Below are 20399 nucleotides of genomic sequence, written 5' to 3'. Positions count from 1 at the left end.
ATCATCATCATCATCCCTCCAGGGCTTCAAGAAGAGCACTATTCACCTCCTCCTCAGGTCACCCCCTATTGATTATCATGATCTTTTCTGCCTCATTAACCCTTTCCAAGCCAACCACTTCCTTTCCTTTCCAAATTAGTGTTTTCTCTCCTTTTCCGACACCCACCTTTCCGCTTTTTTGTTTCATTGCTGTTTCATCCTCAATCTTCCCTTTCTCTTCTTTAAGTCTCCTTATTGTGTTTGAGTTTGTATCAAGGTTGTTCACTCCCTGCACCGGATAGCAACAACCCCCCTCGCTCTCATTAATTCTTCCTTCATGTCCCTCTACCCTGATGTTGGTGTGTTTCTCCCCCTTTCCACTATGTTTGTTTGGTTCTGTTCTGTGTTCTATCTCTTTTACGAGCCTTGACTACGTGTTGAGAAAACAAGTACAAAAAGTTTTAATTAAAAAAAAGCCGCGTCGATGTTACACAATGCCTAGATGCAGCTGTGCCTAAAACGTCGATGTTATAGGCACAGGACATTCCTATTGATTCGATTACTTGATGTTATTTTTGTGCAAAGTGAAAATATATCTCGGCAATTTCCCGTGTGTGGCGACGAATTTTTAATATATCTCGGCATTTTCCCGTCTGTTATTTCAGGCGGTGTATGACTGACCATGCCGCGATTTAAAAGAAATATATCTCGGCAATTTCCCGTGTGTGGCGACACGTGAACGAAGCTATGCTCCTCTCTCCACATTATTGTGACGACGTATAAATTAAATATTTCATCGTGACGATTGTCATCAAATGGACGAATTTTTAATATATCTCTGCATTTTCCCGTCTGTTATTTCGGGCGATGTATGACTGACCATGCCGCGATTTAAACAAAATATATATATCTCGGCATTTTCCGGTCTCTTATTTCGGGCGGTGTATGACTGACCATGCCGCGATTTAAAAAATATATATCTCAATGGACTTGAAGTTACAGGCCTTTGAGAATTCATTTCGTTCTATAAAGGGCAACTTTCATTGGATTTTCTTCCCGTTTTTTTTCAACCGAGTCTAAAACTATGTTAGCGACTGTGAAAAATGAAATGATATATCGAATTTGATTTGAAATAAAACTGTGTGAGAGAGGAAGACACCACGGGCCTACAAAACAGGCCTCAAAGCTATGCGAGTTAATAAAATGGTGGATATTTGTTTATATGAAGGCTCTCCCAGAATGGGTGGAGCTATGGTTCCCAGATTGGGTGGAGCTTTGAGGTTTTGTCTTCTCTGCAAGAACAAGAAGAACAACAACAACAACAACAGCAGAGGGCACTCTATGAGCAGCGTCTGCGACGCGGCTAAAAATTAACAAAGAATTTATAACTGACCCTTGCAATTTTAGCGACTTCACCATCAATCCCATTCATAAATTCAATTTGCCAAACACATAGAACTTTGCACATCTCCTTTCTTCACCCATTTATAAACGAATCAAGTGGAATTTATGCTTTGTACAACAAATATTCTCCAACCAATGAGAAAGAAACACCCCTCAAATCGACCCAAAAAAGCCGTGTTACAAATCACAAGATGAAGTCAAGTGTGATAGGATGGCATTTAATCAGACGGGTGGGCCAGAGAATAAGGAGAAATTCCATAACGAACAGGAAAAAATAACAATAACAACAACAATAACAACAATCCCATCGCCAACCAAAACCAAAGTATACTTTTGACTGGGCCGAAATGAATGCAAGTAAATTTCAATGAGGTATCGTGAGACTGTCAATTTTTCCTACAAAGATTATCAGGCAGTGGGAAACGGGGCAAACGAGGATAGAGGAAACCAGAAAAACACTATCATATTACTTACGGTATATAGCTAGTTTTTCTTACCCAACAAATGTACAATTCTATCTGTTAAACTTGGAAATCATCCGATTTTAATCATTTTATAAGTGATGACTAAAAGGACGATAATGCTCGCCTAAAACTCTGCTCTTGAGACAAGAGCAATTTAATATTTTAGATGTCCAGAGAATGCTTTGTGGTGCTAGACCTTTTGTGCCCACAGAACAACATAGAGCCAGGTTCAGTTGCATTTCACTTCGTCATTATATGAGAACCAAGAAGAAAGCTTCCAATGTGCTTCTACTTACAATTACAATAATAACTACTCGTACATTGGCATTCAGTAAAGTGCAGAAATTGGCCAGGCTGAACAGTTTATGTTTTGTATAACCACTTATAGGCCGGATCTCCATCCGGACCTTAACCAAAATCGAATTGGCTTGTTCTCATCACAAAACCAACTCATCCACAACTTTTTGAAATACCATGCTATACATATATCCTTTTGGCTCCATCTCTCAATGGTAAATAATTACTTCAAAATTATGTTACAATGACCCGAAGCATAGAGCCAAAGCAACACCAGAATGGCTTCAGGAACAAGAATGTGAAAGTCCTTCAGTGGGCCAGCCAAAGCCCAGATTTGAATCTCATTGAGAATCTGTGGAAAGACTTGAAGATTGCTGTTCACTGACGCTCCCCATACAATTTGACAGAGATTGAGCAAATCTGCAAGTAAGAATGGGAGAAACTCGAAAAAAAACCAAATGTGCAAAGTTGATAGACATACTCAAGGAGACCCAAAGCTGTAATCGCTGCCAAAGGTGCTTCTGCGAAGTATTGACTCAGGGGATGAATCCTTTTGGTAATTAGATATTTATGTTTCATTTTAAATGACTTTGTAAAATTAAAAATATATATTCTACTTCACCATTTTGGAATATGTGTGGATCAGTGTCAAAAAAACAAGAAAAAAAAGTCTAACAGCGGCGTAGCTGGGCTTGTAAAATATTATAAACCACAAACACACATGATTAGCTTTTTAAATAGTCGCATTATGCTGCTTATAACATTAAACAAAGAAATTTGGAGGAATCCAGACATCCATGACTTAGGTTTTACTTACAGAACTGAGCGAAGATCTTCTGTAATCTACAGACTTGGCATTTAATATGGAATATTTTTTTGTGGGGGTGAACTTACTTTTCAAGATGTCTTAGAACCAAAAGTTCATTGGAATTATGTTGAAATTATTCTAGATTTTGTTAATGTGACCTTTAAAAGAAACAAAAACCACATTTGACGTTTCGAAACAAATAAATTGGTCCTTGAAAGTGATGTAAACTGATATCGAACTCAATTCATGGACAGTACTGTGTTAAACTTCTGTGCGTTTTCCAGAAGTATCTCTTTATTTTGCACATTAGGCAAAAAATTTTTTTACAAAAACAAAAGTTAAATTACGACTGGGATTACCGACAGTAAAATTACAGTTCAGTACTTCGTGTAACCCCCACGAGCATTCAGGAGAGCACATACACGTTGAGGCATGCTGTTCACGAGATTTGCCAAGATTTGGACAGGAATCGCTTGCCATGCAGTTACAATAGCATGCTGCAATTCACGCACAAAGGTCGGCTGCTGGTCCAAGTGGTCGATTTGATGCGTTAATTCTGCCCACAAGTTCTCTATCGGATTCATATCCGGGGACATGGCAGGCCACTCCATATGCTCTACACCACGGTCAGCAAGAAAGTGTTGGATCATGCGAGCACGATGAGTCCATGCATTGTCATCTTGGAAGACAAAGTTTCCTCGAAAGGCTGCACGAGCAAATGGAAGCAATGTTTCTTCCAGAATGGCCCTGTACTTGAACTGGTTCAGGTTTCCATTCAGAACAACCAGGTCAGTTTTGCCCCCTGCATGAAAAGCAGCCCAAACGGTCACCCCAACACCTCCAGCTTGGACTCTTGGCACTATACAATCTTTGTTGTAGGCTTCATGCACTTGTCTGCGCACTCGGACATGGCCATCTTGACGATAGACCAGAAATCTAGACTCATCACTGAAGGTCACGTGATTCCAGTGTCCTGGCTGCCATTGACCGTGCTCTCTGGCCCACTGCAATCGGCGCTGGCTGTGTTGTCTGGTCAGGCGTGGCTTTCTCAGGGGACGCCTGGCACGATAGCTTGCTTGAACCAGTCGTTGGTTGACTCGCCTTCTGGATACAGGCATATTTGTCAGTTGCTGCCACTCAGCCCTAAGCCGATTAGCTGACTTGGTACGGCCATTGCGGACTAACCGATGCAGCTGGCGATCATCCCTCCTTGTGGTTCTGCGGGGACGTCCTGGCCTCAGTATTGGAGTAGGGACACCCCTCTGAGCATTTCGTTTCAGGATCTTTGACACCTGACCTTGAGTGATGCCATACTGCCGAGCAATAGCACGCTGTTTCATGCTGTAATTTCGTAAAGCCACCACTCCATGACAAACAGCATTGTCAAGTTGACGGACCATCTCCAGAGGAAGCGGCAATAACTTTTGGAGACGTGCAGCAGTTGTTTTCTACTAATACAGAACGCAACAACCCTTGTATACCCGACTGTGAAGCCAATCGTCAAATGCACCTGTCCGTACATTTTGCCACGCCACCTGTGATATAATCCTGTTGTTGACGTCTTGCTGCGACAGACAATCAGTGACATGGTTCTTTTAACAAATAAATCACCAAAGTGTAAAAGAAACTCACCAGATTGATATACTGAGTTAAGAAAGTAAACCTAAGTCAAGAAAAAAAAAAAATTCCATATTAAATGCCAAGTCTGTATATACCCCACAAGGGTTGGAGGTGTGCTCATTTATCAAGCAGCTAGCTCGTGCTTGCCAAGCCAGCCGTTCCTTAAGGGTTTTGAATGGAGTGCTTGCTCGAATGCTTTAACCACTTGGCGATCTCTCCACAAGAAACTTGGTAAATGAACACACACCCAATGTTATTGAGATCCGATCAGAGAGAGACTGTAATCTATATATCCCAAAGAGGAATGACCTTTCCTGCCACTCTCGAAGTGAGTGGGTGTTTACACCGTAATGACATCATATACGTAATGGCATAGCATGACTGCTGGACCCAAAACTTCTGCTACTTTAAAATATGTAGGATATATATTTAACCTCCAGTAACATTGCAGTCACTACAAAGGGATTCAAGTTACAATTAGATTTACTTTAATAATGTTACGTTATTATTACGAAAACTATATTATTTTTTAAAAACCGAGGTGAATTCCTTACTTCCGCTTTTACACCGCTTCAATCCATCAACTTTCCATTCACGACATTGGGATTAAAGTGTTATGGTTATATTTACTATAAATTATTATTATTATTATTACGAAAACGATACTACTGAAACGATACCACTGCATTAAGAAACCTGGGTTTAATTTGTCCGGAGCGGACGGTGAGTCATAACGCCTAAGGCCTATACGTACCGTATTGTTGGAAGAGACGTAACGCCGATGCTTTCGATATTTGATGGTCATTTTAACAATCGGTTTGTTTGTGTTTCACATTGAATGAAAAGCGTAAAGGTAGAGCAAGGCGATTGTGATATATGACAGGTTTGACAATATGTATGGCATTTAAAAATAAAAAAAACACCTTTAGAGGCCATTTTTTCCCTGCAAAGCGGGGGTTGGCCTTTTTCGGGCACCGTGGTTGTTGTTGTTTGTTTGTTGTTGGTCCCCTTTTTGAAGCAATGTTTTACGGCCGGATGCCCTTCCTGCCGCCAACCCTGTTTGTCGCCTTTTACGACAAACAGGGAATTACCAGTGAACTGGTACTCAATTAGCCGACCTCGGAAGGATGACAGGCTGAGTCAACCCCCCTGGCGTTAATTCAGCGATCGACCGGGATTCGAACCCAGGATCCTAGGATCCTAAGCTGACACCCTAGCCGCTAAGCCAACGTTGGGAATGACAATATGACAATATGTACGATGTACGTATATGACAATATACGACAATGCATATACGACATTATACGACAAATATATGACAATAATGACAATATGTACGGCAATAACGGCATATAAATCAAAATGGCGGTGCGTGGAGAGTCGGCCGCAGCACCACCGTAATGACAGACATAATCACATCACCCTGTCATGTGACCAGATTCTCAGCTCTGATTGGTATACATTTGAGGGGACATACATACATACATACATACATACAGATGGACAAACACTGTTCTAGACAGCTCTGCCCGATGGGCTCCGCTGTGAAAATCTCAATTTAATCCATTTTAAATTAAGGCTGGAACAACAAAATGTGAAAAAGTCAAGTCAAGGGGTGTGAATGCTTTCGGTCCCTTGTCTATGCAGAAGATCTGACAACTTGCAAAGTTGCTACAGCTTACATCCTTTTTTAGATGACGGCACAACACCTGTACTTATGCATGTTGCATGCTGCATGCTGGAATTGGCATGGTAAATCTGAGGTAGCACACTCACCTTTGACGCATCTTGTCTGGGTTTGATTCCGAAAGAGACAACAAATAGTCACCCTGATGTTTTACAGGCAGGGTGATGCATCAATGTGTGCATAATCCTCCAGAGGGGGCACACAGTTAACTGTCCCATCTACTCGCATTTGCTTTGGGACGCTAACGATATCATGTTGCCATTTAAAAAATTAGGCCACTGTGTGCCAAATTCCAAATTTCTGCCCTGACTGATGGTTGCTTTGGCAGCAGCATGCAATAGTCATTATCTGTCTCGAGTACAGAACCAGCTATGGGAAGATTCCACTCATGAGTAAAGGGTGCAGCAGAAGCTATCCTGTGTGATGAGAGAGCTATTATCATTATGATTATGTCTTGTTGTGCGATAAATTGCACTACACACCAATTAGAACATAGTAGTCTGTTACTGCTATGATAAAATCATTGAGCAAAGTAAAAAATAATAATGGAACACAAGAAACACACAAGGTCAATAATAGATCATAAAGGAAATGGGACAGAATGATTGATGATTTGATCTATGATTGGAACTATAATTCCAAAGCTAACAGATACAATAATGACAGGTTAGAGAGGTTAACTGAATTATGAGAAATAAAATTCCCAAACGAGGGTTCAAACAATTTCAAGGCAACCACGGCAATGCAAAAAGGTGAAGACATAGCAAGTCAAACACCAGAATGGCACTCAATAGAGTGCATACCTCCGCCAAGCAAAACAGTTTACGTTTTGTATCCTACTGATAGGCCGGATCTGCATCTGGACCTGATGCAAAATCAATTTGGCTTGTTTTTGTTAATTATCCAAATCATCCACAAGGTTTTGTCATAATCTGTCCAAAACCTTTTTGAAATACCATGCTCGATATCGTTTTTGGCACCACCTCTCAATTGTGAAGAATCACTAAATAAATTAAAAATTATCGGATCCGGATCTTCACTAAAATTGAACAAATTCAACCTCGTCACAAACCCAACTTGTCCATCCAGTTTCGTCAGAATCCATCCACAACTTTTTGAGATATGCTATATATCGTTTTGGCCCTATCACTCAATGGTGAAGAATAACTTGCACTCGAACGACACTCTTCAACGTTGCGGCGTCGACAATATGCCTCTGCTCACATTATTACATCATTATACCTACTTGTATCAAGTTTGATTTAAATCGTTTCAGCTGTTCTCAAGTATCACATTTTTAGCTGACATGGCCTCTGACCTTTGACGTCAAAATCTAATCAGTTCATCTTTGCATCATAATATATACTTCGACCAAGTTTGGTCAAAATCCCTTCACTGGTTCACAAGATAGTGCAGCAATATATATATTTTTCCTAACAGGACCTCTGATCTTGACCCCATAATCGAATTCGTTTATCTTTACATCATTGTAGAGTTCTCAGGCTCTTTTGGGTCTTCAGTCTTCAGGGTATTTTGGGTCCTCAAGGTGTTTTGGGTCTTCTGAGTCCTCAGGATGCCACTGACTTCAAACAGTACATAATTAATAGATAAATTGAAAACTCATATGCCTGAAGATAATATAGTAAAGTTTCTTCTTCTTCGAACAATAATAACTTCTGGCTGCCAGACCGCAAGACCAATCATATTGAAATTTTAAACACATGTCCCACCTTACTTTTACTACATTACTTTGAAGTTTCACATCGATCAATGAAGCGGTTCAAGAGATATAATTTTTTTTAAAGATTTTCGTTCAATCCAATATAGCCGCCAAACCATGTGACGTATTAATTATTCAAGGGCAGAATGGTACACGCAGGGCATGGGGAACATATGTGTGATGTTTCCGTTAAATCTGTTCAGCCGTTCTGGATGAGTGGCTTTTTAAAATTGGTCTACCAAAAGTTATAGCCGCGAAACCATTTGACCTATGACGTCATGGTCATGGAACTTTTTGTATGTATATGGGTATAAAATCATGCATGTAATGCTTTGCCTCGATCTGTTTAGCCGCTTTGGTGAAAACGATTTTTTTGTGGTTTTTAAGGCTTTTGTGTTAAAACAAATATGGCGCCCAAACCATGTACCCGATGACATCATTTATTTTTTTCTCCACCATTTTATCCCGAGATGACGCTCAGGAAATTTCATCTTGATCGGATGAAGTTTTGTACTTATTGAATTATGATGTCAGCATTGAGGCACCTATGGCATCATCATTAACATATGTTATTCCCCATGGAGAGTTCTTTACAATAAGCCATGTCTCAATTTTTTTCTATGCAGCGCTTTCGGACATATAGAGGTGTAAAGTTTTTGGGTTTTTTTCAAGATGGCGCCCGTACCACTTGACCTATCACATCATAATTATCATTAAAATATTCTACACGAGGAGGTGCACCTATGGTGAAAATTTCCTGTCAATAGGACCAACGTTTTTTTTTTTGTATACAACATCGAGGCTCATGAAAGAGCTAACATCAATCACAAAAAGGACAAACGGACACACAAAACATACAATAAAGAGAGCGGGAGACAAGATGGGGAGAGAGAGGTAAGCACACAAGTACATCAGCAGAGAACAGGGACAACGGAAGATCCGTGGGAGGGAGGGGGCTTGGGGGGAGGAGGCATGGGAAGGTGGGGGAGTGAGGTGGGAAAGGTATAAAACATGGACACTGCTAGAACTTCCAGGAAAGAAAGAAATCGGGATTAAAAAAAAAAGAAGTGGATCTGGGGTTAATTAACGGGGGTAGAAGAGATCAAGGTTTTGGATGGGGGAAGACAAGAGATGGTGGTGAACAGCTGTTTTAAAGACCTGGAGGGAGGAGTGGGATTGAAGACAGTGAGGGAGTTTGTTCCAGAGGCGGGAGTAAAGAGGAATGAAGGAGTGAAGGTGAGCAGAAAGTCTTGATTTTGGCAATTTCACCAGAAGAGGGTTACTGGCAGATCTTGTGTGACCTGTAGGAATATTTGGGGGACAGAGCATAGATAGAGCTGGGGGAGCAAGGCCGGATAGGAGTCGGTAGAAGACAGCAAGACCACCTACCTGCCTGCGGTGAGTGAGTGAAAGTCCCTCGGAGTTAGCTTCATCGCGGGAGATTCCAATTATTCTGAAAGCTTTGGTTTCAACAGCGTGAAGACGAGCTAGGTGTGAGGCAGGAGCACCAGCCCAGAGGGGAGAACAGTATTCCATTGAGCTGCGGATGAAAGCCTTGTATGTGGTGAGGAGCTCAGGTGTGCCAAGGAAGGACTTCGCACGACGGAGGATGCCCAGTCGGCGACTGGCTTTGGAGGCCAGATTGGAAAAGAAAGAGATAAAAAGAAAAGAAAGAGAAAGAGAAAAGAAAGAGGCCAGATTGGTTGCAGAGAAAAGGATAGTTATTCTGTGCGGACAAACAGACAGACAAACAAAAAAAAAAGACTCAAATGTAATACCCTCTCCTCTGGCGAGGGTAATAAGCAAAATAAACAAAACAAAATAAATAATGGACAATGCCAATGGTGAAACATGCCTGGACAGTAGTTCAGGAGAGTTCAGGAGAGAAGCAACGATCGTTTTAAAAACATTTATAAATAATAAAAACAAATATTTAAGTTCATCAATCAGACACCAGTTTAAAAAAATAATAATAAAAAGGTCGAAAAAGCGGTGGAGTAGGTTAACTATTCAGACACAAAATTATCCGTGAAGATTGTGTCAGGTAAATGACTAAAAAAATGCTTTTGATCAAATCAATAATCAAACAAGAAGACGTCATGCGTAGCACGATACTTGCAAAATCCCCCCCCCCCCCCAAAGTTTTCCATTGATACAGCAAATTGTCCATTTCATGAAGATTAAAATTTACAATCTTGATCAAAGCTCGGGTCAACAGGATGAAAAGTGACGATTTTTCAGCTGAAAAATGAGGATTTTGGAAGGTTGACCTTGAGTTGACCTTTGACATTTTGACCTCAAAACTAGTTAGTTTCCCTATTTAGTGACTCGATGTGCAAATGCTGTTAATTTTCAAGTCAATCGGATGAAAATTAAGGATATTAAAAATTTGGCCTATGTTGACCTTTTGGCCTATGTTGACCTCAAAAATAGATGGTGGTTGAATTCAGTGACCATCTATCTATAATTCCAGTAATCTCTGTGTGTCTGTCTGTGTGTCTGTGTGTCTGTGTGTCTGTGTGTCTGTGTGTTTGTCTGTGACCGCTGTTTCTCGACAACCACGGGTCCGATATACTTGAAACTTGCCAGGTATATTGCTGGGGACCCGAGGATGTGCCTTTTCAAGGTTTGTAATTAATCGGACAAGTACCTACCGAGCTATGTCCAAAAAACGCTTCAACCAATCAGAGAGCAGCGAGCTATCACGTGTGCCGAACCGTTAATGCAATGCAAGCGTTAATGCGTTAATGCAAGGCTTTTCTTTTTTTCCCTCTTCTCTTTCTACTTTTCCTTGCGATTAAATTGCAAACAGCCAAAATACGTTGGCGCTAATTGAATAATTGGCCATTAACACTAAAATAATCGTAACTGCGATATGCCAACTTCCGGACAGTGCAGCCTTCCATGTTGTTGTTGTTTGCAGCAGCTGTTTGCAGCAAGGCAAGGCTTTTCTTTTTTTCCCTCTTCTCTTTCTACTTTTCCTTGCGATTAAATTGCAAACAGCCAAAATACGTTGGCGCTAATTGAATAATTGGGCATTATGTTTTACAACTAATAAAAACGAATTTGCGATTCATTCGCTTTCCTGCGCGTTTGTGTACGCGATGGCGATTTCTTTACCAAACTCCGGAAGCCGTTCGCTTTGGACCGAACCATTGCATGTAAATAGAGGGGGGGGATTGTCACCACTCGCAAGCCGTTCGCTTTGGACCAAACCATTTCATGTAAATAGGGGGGGGGATATAATTTTAGATATATATATAGTACGGGCATGCCCTAGTATATATAAATCCTCTAAGAAGTTCAAGTCAATCAAATGAAAATTGGTGAATTTAGAAATGTGGCCCATGTTGACCTTTTGGCCCATGTTGACCTCAAAAATACTTGGTGGGTGAATTCAGTGAGCAGATATGCAAATGCTGTTCAATTTTCAAGTCAATCGGATGAAAATTGAGGATTTTAGAAATTTGGCCTATGTTGACATTATGGCCTATGTTGAACTAAAAATACTTGGTGGTTGAATTCAGTGACCAGATATGCAAGTCCTCTTCAAATTTCAAGTCAATTGGATGAAAATTGAGGATTTTAGAAATTTGGCCTATGTTGACCTTTTGGCCTATGTTGACTTTTTGGCCGATGCTCAACTAAAATATAATTTGTGGTTGAATTCAGTGACCAGATATGCAAGGCCTCTTCAAATTTCAAGTCAATTGGATGAAAATTGAGGATTTTAGAAATTTGGCCTATGTTGACCTTTTGGCCTATGTTGACCTCAATAATACTTGGTGGTTGAATTCAGTGACCAGATATGCAAGTCCTCTTCAAATTTCAAGTCAATTGGATGAAAATTGAGGATTTTAGAAATTTGGCCTATGTTGACCATTTGGCCTATGCTGACCTCAAAAAAACTTGGTGGTTGAATTCAGTGACCAGATATGCAAGTGGTCTTCAAATTACAAGTCAATCGGATGAAAATTGAGGATTTTAGAAATTTAGCAAATTTGGTGACCTTTGGCCTATGTTGACCTTTTGACCTATTGACCCCCAAAACAATAGGCTTCTTGCTTTTGACCAACTGTACCATTTGGTGAAGTTTGGTGAAGATCGGTTGAAAATTGTGACCTGTAGGCCGGTGACAAACAAACAAACAGACAAACAGACAGACAGAACCACAAACACAACCGACCAATATACTTGAAAAATCTTCCATTTTTCAAGTAATAAAGGTGAGGAAAACATCTTAGTCATGGCTTTGGCCTCACCTTGCGAGCAGAGAAAACACCAGTTGACGTTCATGTGGCTGCCATTTCTGCGAGCTTTGTTTGGGGTGAAGTGAGAACTGCACACGATACTGGTGGAAGAGAGTAGCTTGCTGCCCGCCGCCAAGCAGCGCAGGTTTTCAGACACGTGGTAGGCCACAGGGCAGCGCACACAACGTACCAGCCGACCTGCATGAGCAACGCATACACGCCACGACGTGCAAAATGATAACAGCATCAACTATTTTATTAGGGTATTAGAACAGCACTCTCGACATCGCAACATGACCGATATGCTGCCGCCCACATTATTACATCATTATACATTCTTGTAACAAGTTTCATTTAAATCCCTTCAGCTGTTCTCAAGTATCACATTTTCACCTGACATGACCTCTGATGCCAAAATATAATCAGTTCATATTTGCATCATAATAGTGTTGCGGTTTTAGAACCCACACTTGTATATAAATTCTTGTAAATTCAACATCATTAAATGGTTAAAGGTAGCACCCCTAGATAGGCCACAAGCAACACGTAGGCCACCTTAGAACTTCAGTTATTTCATTAGTATGTGTTTTAGATAAGGCCGTGTTTCCAATAGTTGAATCTGCGTTGCGTCAATCAAATAAGAAGTAGGCCCATTTCATTCTGTTCAGTTTGCGACCTCCCTCTCCAAGCGACGGCATTACGCTCCCCTACAGTCGGTGCCTTATGGCTCTCCAATTTGCTACGCGCCTTTGTTTGCAGCGTTCGCTGCCTTGAGCTGAAGCTCGCTCAAACGCCGCCATAAGACAAGCGGTGAGGCCCGAGAAAGGGGGCGGAACGGCAAGAAGAAGGTGTGGCCACGTCATCTAGTCATCAAAGGCGTGGCCGGTAAGCCCTCACCAGCCAACCAGGGCTGAGGTAACATCACCGACAGGCGTGGCTTTGGGGCCCGCGGAGAGATATAAAAAGGCGAGCGCAAAGCCCTTTCACGGACTCGGACTTGGATGGGAGAGTGCTGGTTGTACGGAACTGGTTGGAGGCGCGCGCATTGTAAACTCTTTGATGAGAGAGCGCTGGTTGTACGAGACTTGTTGAAGAAGGGCGCGCTTGTATTAGAGAACATTGGAGAGGGTGCGTTTTGCACGAGCGTGCATTTATTACGTACGCCACAGGACACCAGCTTCCCCCCGCTATATGAACTGTCCGGTCGCGTTCAACCATACGCGGAACTGCCTGCCGGGTTTCGCACACGGGACCGGAGCCTGGACCCCATCGCAGGACCCTCTACCTGGCCATCAACCAGCTACAATCCCCGTGTGGGTGTGTACGTTTATCTGGGGTATTAAGCATAAGACTGTGTTAGACTGCCCTGTGTGCTGCTTCTTCCTCTTCCTATCTTATACACCCCTTTTGTTTCCTCTGCTTCTTTCTGTATATTTGTGAATAAACCCATCTTTGTTCTTCCTACCTTCTGGTTTCCTCTCTATCCGATCGCATCCATCCTTTGTATCATTGGGTAAACGTGGCACGATTGAAACCGCTTAGAATCGGGTTACTCGCATTGTTAACGGCTCGGATCGCGGATTGCTATCCGCTCGGCATATTCCATCGTATCCGTGGTTCGAGCGGGAGTTATTTCCCTGCTTTACGGTCGGGTTAGTATGTAGGTATTTGGGACTAAATTGACCAATCACCCGACCTAATACCGACCGGAAGGAGCGTTTTACCCCCAGGACTCGGGTCGGCCAGATAACAAGACAAGGGGATTAACCCCCCCTTGATAAGGGGAGCGCCGACGACCGAGACCCGTAACAATATATACAACATAATATATAATATAGTATTGACCAAGTTCGGTCAAAATCCCATCACTGGTTCACAAGTTAGCTCGGTAACAGAATTTCTACCTGACGGGACCTCTGACCTTTGACCTCTTGATCGCATAATTTAATCAGTTCATCTTTGCATCATTTTACATACTTGTAACTTTGCAAGAAATTTGTAACTTTAATAAGTACGCAGACAATAACGCCATTGTTGGCTGTCTTCCGATCAATCAGCCTTTGTATCGTACCTCGACGACATTGACACATTGAATAAGTGGTGTGGGGACTTTTGTCTTACTCTGAATGTGTGTAAAACAAAAGAGATGATTTTGGACTTTCGGAAAGGTCACAATCATGAGCCTGTAACCATAAATGGTGATAAGGTGGAAATTGTTAACAAATTTAAATACCTGGGCACCATTATTGATAACAATCAATACTGCGTTACTGCTCTGCCCTCTGGGCTGATTCTCCTGCCTCAAACCTCGCTCGGCTTCACGCTGTTGAAACCAAAGCTTTCAGAATCATTGGAATCTCCTGCAATGAAGCTGATTGTGAGGGCCTTTCACTCCCTCACCACAGGCTCACTCACTCACCACTTCACTCACTCACCTCAGGCAGGTTGGTGGTCTTTCTGTCTTCTACCGACTCCTCTCCAGCCTTGCTCCCCCAGCTCTCTCTGGGCTCTGTCCCCCAAGTACTCCTACAGGTCGCACAAGATCTGCCAGAAACCCTCTTCTGGTGAAACTGCCAAAATCAAGACTCTCTGCTCACCTTCACTCTTTCATTCCTCTTTTCTCCCGCCTCTGGAACAAACTCCCTCACTCTCTTCAATCCCACTCATCCCTCCAGGTCTTTAAAACAGCTGTTCACCAACATCTCTTATCTTCCCCCATCCAAAACCTTGATCTTTTCTACCCCTGTTAATTCACCCCAGATCCATTTTTCTGAAATACCGACTTCTTTCCAGGAAGTCCTAGCAGTGTCCATGTGTTGTTTTTTTTTTTACCTCTCCCACTCCCCACCCCTTCCCACGCCTCCTCGCCCCAAGCCCTCTACCTCCCACAGATCTCCCGATGTCCATGCTCTCAAATGTTGTACTTGTGTGCTTCCCCCTCTCTCCTCATCTTGTCTCCCGCTCCTTTTATTTCGTCTTATGTGTTCGTTTTTTTTTGTCATTAATGTTATCTCTTACATGAGCCTCGATCTTGTATACACAAAAAAAGAAAAGAAAAAAAAAGCTAACTTTTGATGGAAATACTGATGCTGTGTACAATAAATCAATGCAAAGATTCTATCTTCTCAGGAAGTTGAATTCATTTCGTGTTAGCTCACGTGTGATGCGGATGTTGACCAATTCCTTACTGATCAGTGTTTTGTCATTTAATTTGATTTCCTGGTACAATTATCTTAATGTGCGGAATAGGTCACGATTGAGAAAGGTCATTACACTGGCATTTAAAGTGGGTGGGCCTTCAACGAGTATGGAGTCTCTATACTTGCGAGCATTGAAAAGGAAGCCGGTGCAAGGTGTGTACTGATGAAAGTCATTTCTTGAAAGGACTTTTTGAAAAACTGCCATCAGGGAGACGCTTTCGTGTAAGGAGGATGAAGAAGAACATTTTCAAAAAGTCATTTGTACCATGTGCAATTCAAATGCTAAATTCAAATTCAAATTCCTAGCCATTTTGCTGTTTAGTCCATCTACCATATTTACCTCCGCCACCAAAGGTGGATGGAGGTTATGTTTTCACCCCTGCCTGTTTGTCTGTGAACAAAATATCTCAAAAAGTTGTGGCCGGATTCGGACGAAATTTAGCAGAGATGTAGAGCATGTGACAAGGACGAAATGATTAGATTTTGGTGAAGATGCGGATTCGGATCCAGCTACTAGAATTTTCTAAGTGATTTTTCACCATTGGGAGATAGGGCCAAACACAATACATAGCAGGATATCTCATAAAAGTTATGGACGGATTTGGACGAAACTTGGACAGGCTTGTACGTGACCAGGAGGAATCTTCAAATTTGGTGAAGATCTGGATCCGGATCTTGATAGTAGAATTTTTTAAGTGATTCTTCACTGGAGTGATATGGCCAACCAGGCGGAGGTATGCCCTTTACTGAGTGCCGTTCTAGTTTATATTTTATATCTTTTTATTTTGTTTTCTTATTCCCATTGTGTATTATGTTTGTATGATGGTTAACTTACGGTGTCACCAAAGAATAATTTCCCTGAATATGGGACAATAAAGATTTATTATTATTACCTCAGTAGGAATTAGTTTTACCACAGCATTTATTTTGTCTAATATTTTATTTTCATTAAATCATTTGTGTTGCATTTTATTGTCGTGTTTATTTGTTGTGGTTTTGGAATAAACCCGTGTGTTTTGTTTAGTTAAACATCTCGCATCTCTTCCTTCCCGCGTGCACCAAAAATAACCGTCATCATCGGGAGGTCGCCTCGGAGTTAAAGCTGGTTCGGCTATCTGTCCCCGTGTGATCTTAATCGCCGGACGACACAACAATATGTTTTATGTGTTAGCTCTTCACGAGCCCCGCCTTAGTATACAAAAATAATAATAATAATAAATAAATAAAATGCAGACAACCTCAGGTCATTCCACAAGGCTCGCAACAAGTGTGTCTACTCTCTGGAGAGCCAGAAAACAACATCTGTCCAATCTCAAGAGTGAGCTTTCAAACTTGTCTCCCTCTTCTAAAACCTGGTGGCACCTTGTCAAAACTTGCACCCTCCACCCTCTCCATGCTTTGTCTCCCTCAAGTTTCTGCAGGACGAACGTGGTCCAGCAGCAACCCCCTCCTAGTGAAAATGCCTAAATCTAGAACTACTACTCACCTCCACTCATATATTCCTCTTTTTCCCCACCTGTGAAACCACTTTCCATATTCCCTTCAATCTTATTCTGCCCTCCAGGTCTTCAAGACAGCTGTTCACCATCCCCCATCCAAAATCATGATCTTTTCTACACCTGTTAAACTACCCCCCACAGCTCAGAATTTTTTTGCTTATGCATCAATCTTGTCCACCCTTTGCATTCTCCCTTACCCCTCATCGTCAACTGCAATCCTTGTTTATCCATCTGTCTTATTTCTCCCTTCACCCTACTGTTGGCGTTTCCCCTTTCTCCTGCTGTTCCCTTTGTTATGTTGTGTCCTGACTTGTTCTGTATCACAGCTGTTCCATGAGCCTAGACCATGCAGTAAAAATATTTAAAACCTCTCCCCCCACCCCCATTCAAACAATGCCCCCACATTCGCAGATTTGACATTCACTACATTTTCCAGGAACGCATCCCCCGTGAATGTCAGGGTCCGACTGTCCTTGCAAAATCTTTGATTTTGCCAGTAACAAGAAAGAAGTCGTGCAGGGCACGATACTTGTGAAAGTGTAGTTTCAGAGAAGAAAGTGAATACCTATTTTGGGGGGGTCAAACCTGGACCCACTTTGACCCCCGGTGGACCTCCTTAGACCCAGATTTTTAAAATACCATGAACAAATGAGTTGCAACATACCAACTATAATTTTAGCCAAGTTTGGTCACAATCCCATCAGCAGTTTCGGAGAAGTTGCAAGTGTTTACGGACCGACGACGCGCCATCCCATAAGCTCCCCAGAACGACTTTCCAGGTGAGCTCATTATAGCAGTATCATTTGGCAATAATAATAACGAACGTATAATCCCCACCCTGACCCAAGCACATCTGGGCTTGGTCAAAGGGAGGCTAATGCTCAAGCAGTTCACCAGGCAGGTATGGTACAAGGCTATGAAGACCAATGAAAATTTGGTTCAATGGCCCAACTAGTCCTCTTAAAAGGAACGATTTTGGGAGTTTAATATTTGACATCTATCTTTAAATAAAAACAAACAAAAATAACAAATTAAAAACAGGATGAATGACTAATAATCTATCTATAATTCCACTAATCTCTGTCTGTGTGTGTGTATGCGACCGCTGTTTCTCGACAACTACCGGTCCGATATACTTGAAACTTGCCAGGTATATTGCTGGGGACCCGAGGATGTGCCTTTTCAAGGTTTCATATTAATCGGACAATTACTTACCGAGCTATGTCCAAAAAACGATTCGACCAATCAGAGAGCAGCGAGCTATCGCGTGTGCCGAACGTGGCGAACACACTCTGCCTCGGACGGCACATTTGAGAGCGTATTCATTTATTTCACGTTGGCAAACTATGTTGCCGCTATGTTGGCGTTAAACTATGTTTTAAAACTAATTAAAACCATTTCATGTAAATAGAGGGGGGGGGGGGATTGTCACTGTACTCGCAAGCCGTTCGCCGTTCGCTTTGGCGTTGCGAATGGACCAAAACATTTCATGGACCAAACCATTTCATGTAAAGCGTTCGCCGTTCGCTTTGGCGTTGCGAATGGACCAAAACATTTCATGGACCAAACCATTTCATGTAAATAGAGGGGGGGGGATATAATTTTAGATATATATATAGTACGGGCATGCCCTAGTAATAAAAATGGACACTAATTCTTCCGATAAAGAACTCTTGGGGAGGGGGGGGATCACATTAACCCAGAGTGGTACACAACTGAGTGCCTCACATCCATGCATATGGCCAAGTCTAACCTAAAACTAAAGTATACCACTCCAGGATTCACAAGGTTAAAAAATTCATTTAAACTCCGTTTGGTCTGCATTACGGTCCAGACTACCCCAATACATCTGATACTTGAGTGAGTGACAGAAGAACGAACCTCGATTGGCACGCAGTTTTGAGTGACAATCTAGCTGACAGGTGAGACATGTGTGCATTGGGCAGCGGAAGTTTCCTCGATGGTCCACCAAGGCCGAAGGCAGATCTCGAAGACAATTCTCATGATAAAATTTGCCACAAGCAGGTATCATGCATCGACGGACAGTTCCACAGCCAGTTGCCTTACAGGCAAAGCATGGATGAACTCCTACAAGGTGAGGACGGAAAGGGAAAGGGAAGGGAAAGTTTGGGGGGTCAGGGTTTTACTATTTACATTTTACTATTTTCAGTACAATATTTAAGGTCTCCTGTGTCTTTCTCACCATTCCATTGATTTTGTTAATCCTATCCCTCACACATTTTCTTTTTATCTTGTAAATATTTTCAACTTTTTGTGCATTTATTTGTTTGTTACCCTTTCACTGCTGAACTGCAGCACTTAGAGGCCCCACATTGTGAGAATAGGTACTTAAGAATCAGTGCACGGTTTTAAGCTACAACACGTTGGCCTTGAAGGCCATTTTGAGTCCATCAAAGACCGCTATAAAAGTGTATATTGGTATGTGGGTCACGTGGTGCTGCCGCCAGCCTGCAGGCAAAAGGTAACCACCATGAGGCCAATTACTCCATAGCTTTTCAATGTCCAACACTTCCTGAAAACCGCACCAAGAAAAGCTCACTGGGCAGCGGCGGGTACCCTCCCTCAGTTAATAAATAAATAAATATTAAAAGCAAATAGCCATTTCTAACTAGTCTTCTCAGATCCATGAATTGCTTGGAGCATGAATATTACATATAGCTCCTTCAAACAATGTGCTTCTGTCTTTTCACATATTACGAGATGAAATGGCAAAGGGGGGAGGGGGAGGGGGGCAGGGGAGTAGAGCAAAAGGGAAAGCACCCTCACCTGTGGTACATTCCTTGCACAGGATTTTGCCTGATGGTGTTTTGTCAAGTGCCAAACACTCCATATGATACACACTACAGCACTGACCCTCGCAGAGTACCAGTGAGTCACCAGGCTTTTCACATACCTGCAGCAAGGCCAGAGAGTTTTACTGCTGCACACAGGAGAATAATTCATTCTAATGGAAGAACTTGGGTGATCCCTGCATTTGCATATTGACCAGTCTCCCAAAGTAACTCTGCGAACTACCGTAACGTCAAAAGTATGCAAGCACAGATCCAGAAAATGAGAAGTTTACAAGGGCTGAAAAAAATAAAAATCAAGTGTTAAGAGTAGTCGTAAGAGGAGGAGGTTGAGGGGGGGATTGGGGACGGAGGGCAATGGTGAGTAATGGAGGGGGCATAAATACATTCCGATACTCAAATGCGTTACGGTAAGTGACCTCTTCTTCTTCTCCCAGTCATCCTCTTCTTCTTGAACACTCCCCACCCCTTCCCCGAGTTTGATTTACGTGGTTTGACCCAAGATTTGAGATCCTGTGATTGGATGTTGTTACGGTCTGTGACCTCTTCTTTTTCTTTTATCTTATCTTTCCTCTTCTTATTCCCCACAAAGTAATCAAACCCTTCAGCTGAGTTTGATTCACATGGTTTGACCCAAGATTTGAGAGCCTGTGACTGGTTG

At 42.1% G+C, this 20399-nt stretch overlaps 1 protein-coding gene across 2 annotated transcripts in view; it reads right to left on the bottom strand.

Moving 5' to 3' along the window:
• LOC137413048 (histone-lysine N-methyltransferase NSD2-like) overlaps positions 1–19864 on the bottom strand; it is a 56970-nt gene extending 37106 nt beyond the window's left edge. For both annotated transcript variants that reach the window (XM_068098433.2, XM_068098434.2), the window contains exons 1-3: positions 19716–19864; positions 18810–19016; positions 12242–12427 (exon numbers count right to left, since the gene is read on the bottom strand). In XM_068098433.2, the coding sequence (XP_067954534.2) occupies positions 12242–12427; positions 18810–19016; positions 19716–19779 (457 nt within the window). In that variant the 5' untranslated portion in view covers positions 19780–19864. The remainder of the gene's footprint in view (positions 1–12241; positions 12428–18809; positions 19017–19715) is intronic.
• Positions 19865–20399: the final 535 nt, after the last annotated feature.

Source organism: Myxine glutinosa, chromosome 2 (assembly GCF_964187855.1).
Source record: "Myxine glutinosa chromosome 2, kmMyxGlut1.1, whole genome shotgun sequence".
Classification (NCBI taxonomy): Eukaryota; Metazoa; Chordata; class Myxini; order Myxiniformes; family Myxinidae; genus Myxine; species Myxine glutinosa.
This window is presented reverse-complemented; position numbering and strand designations above follow the sequence as displayed.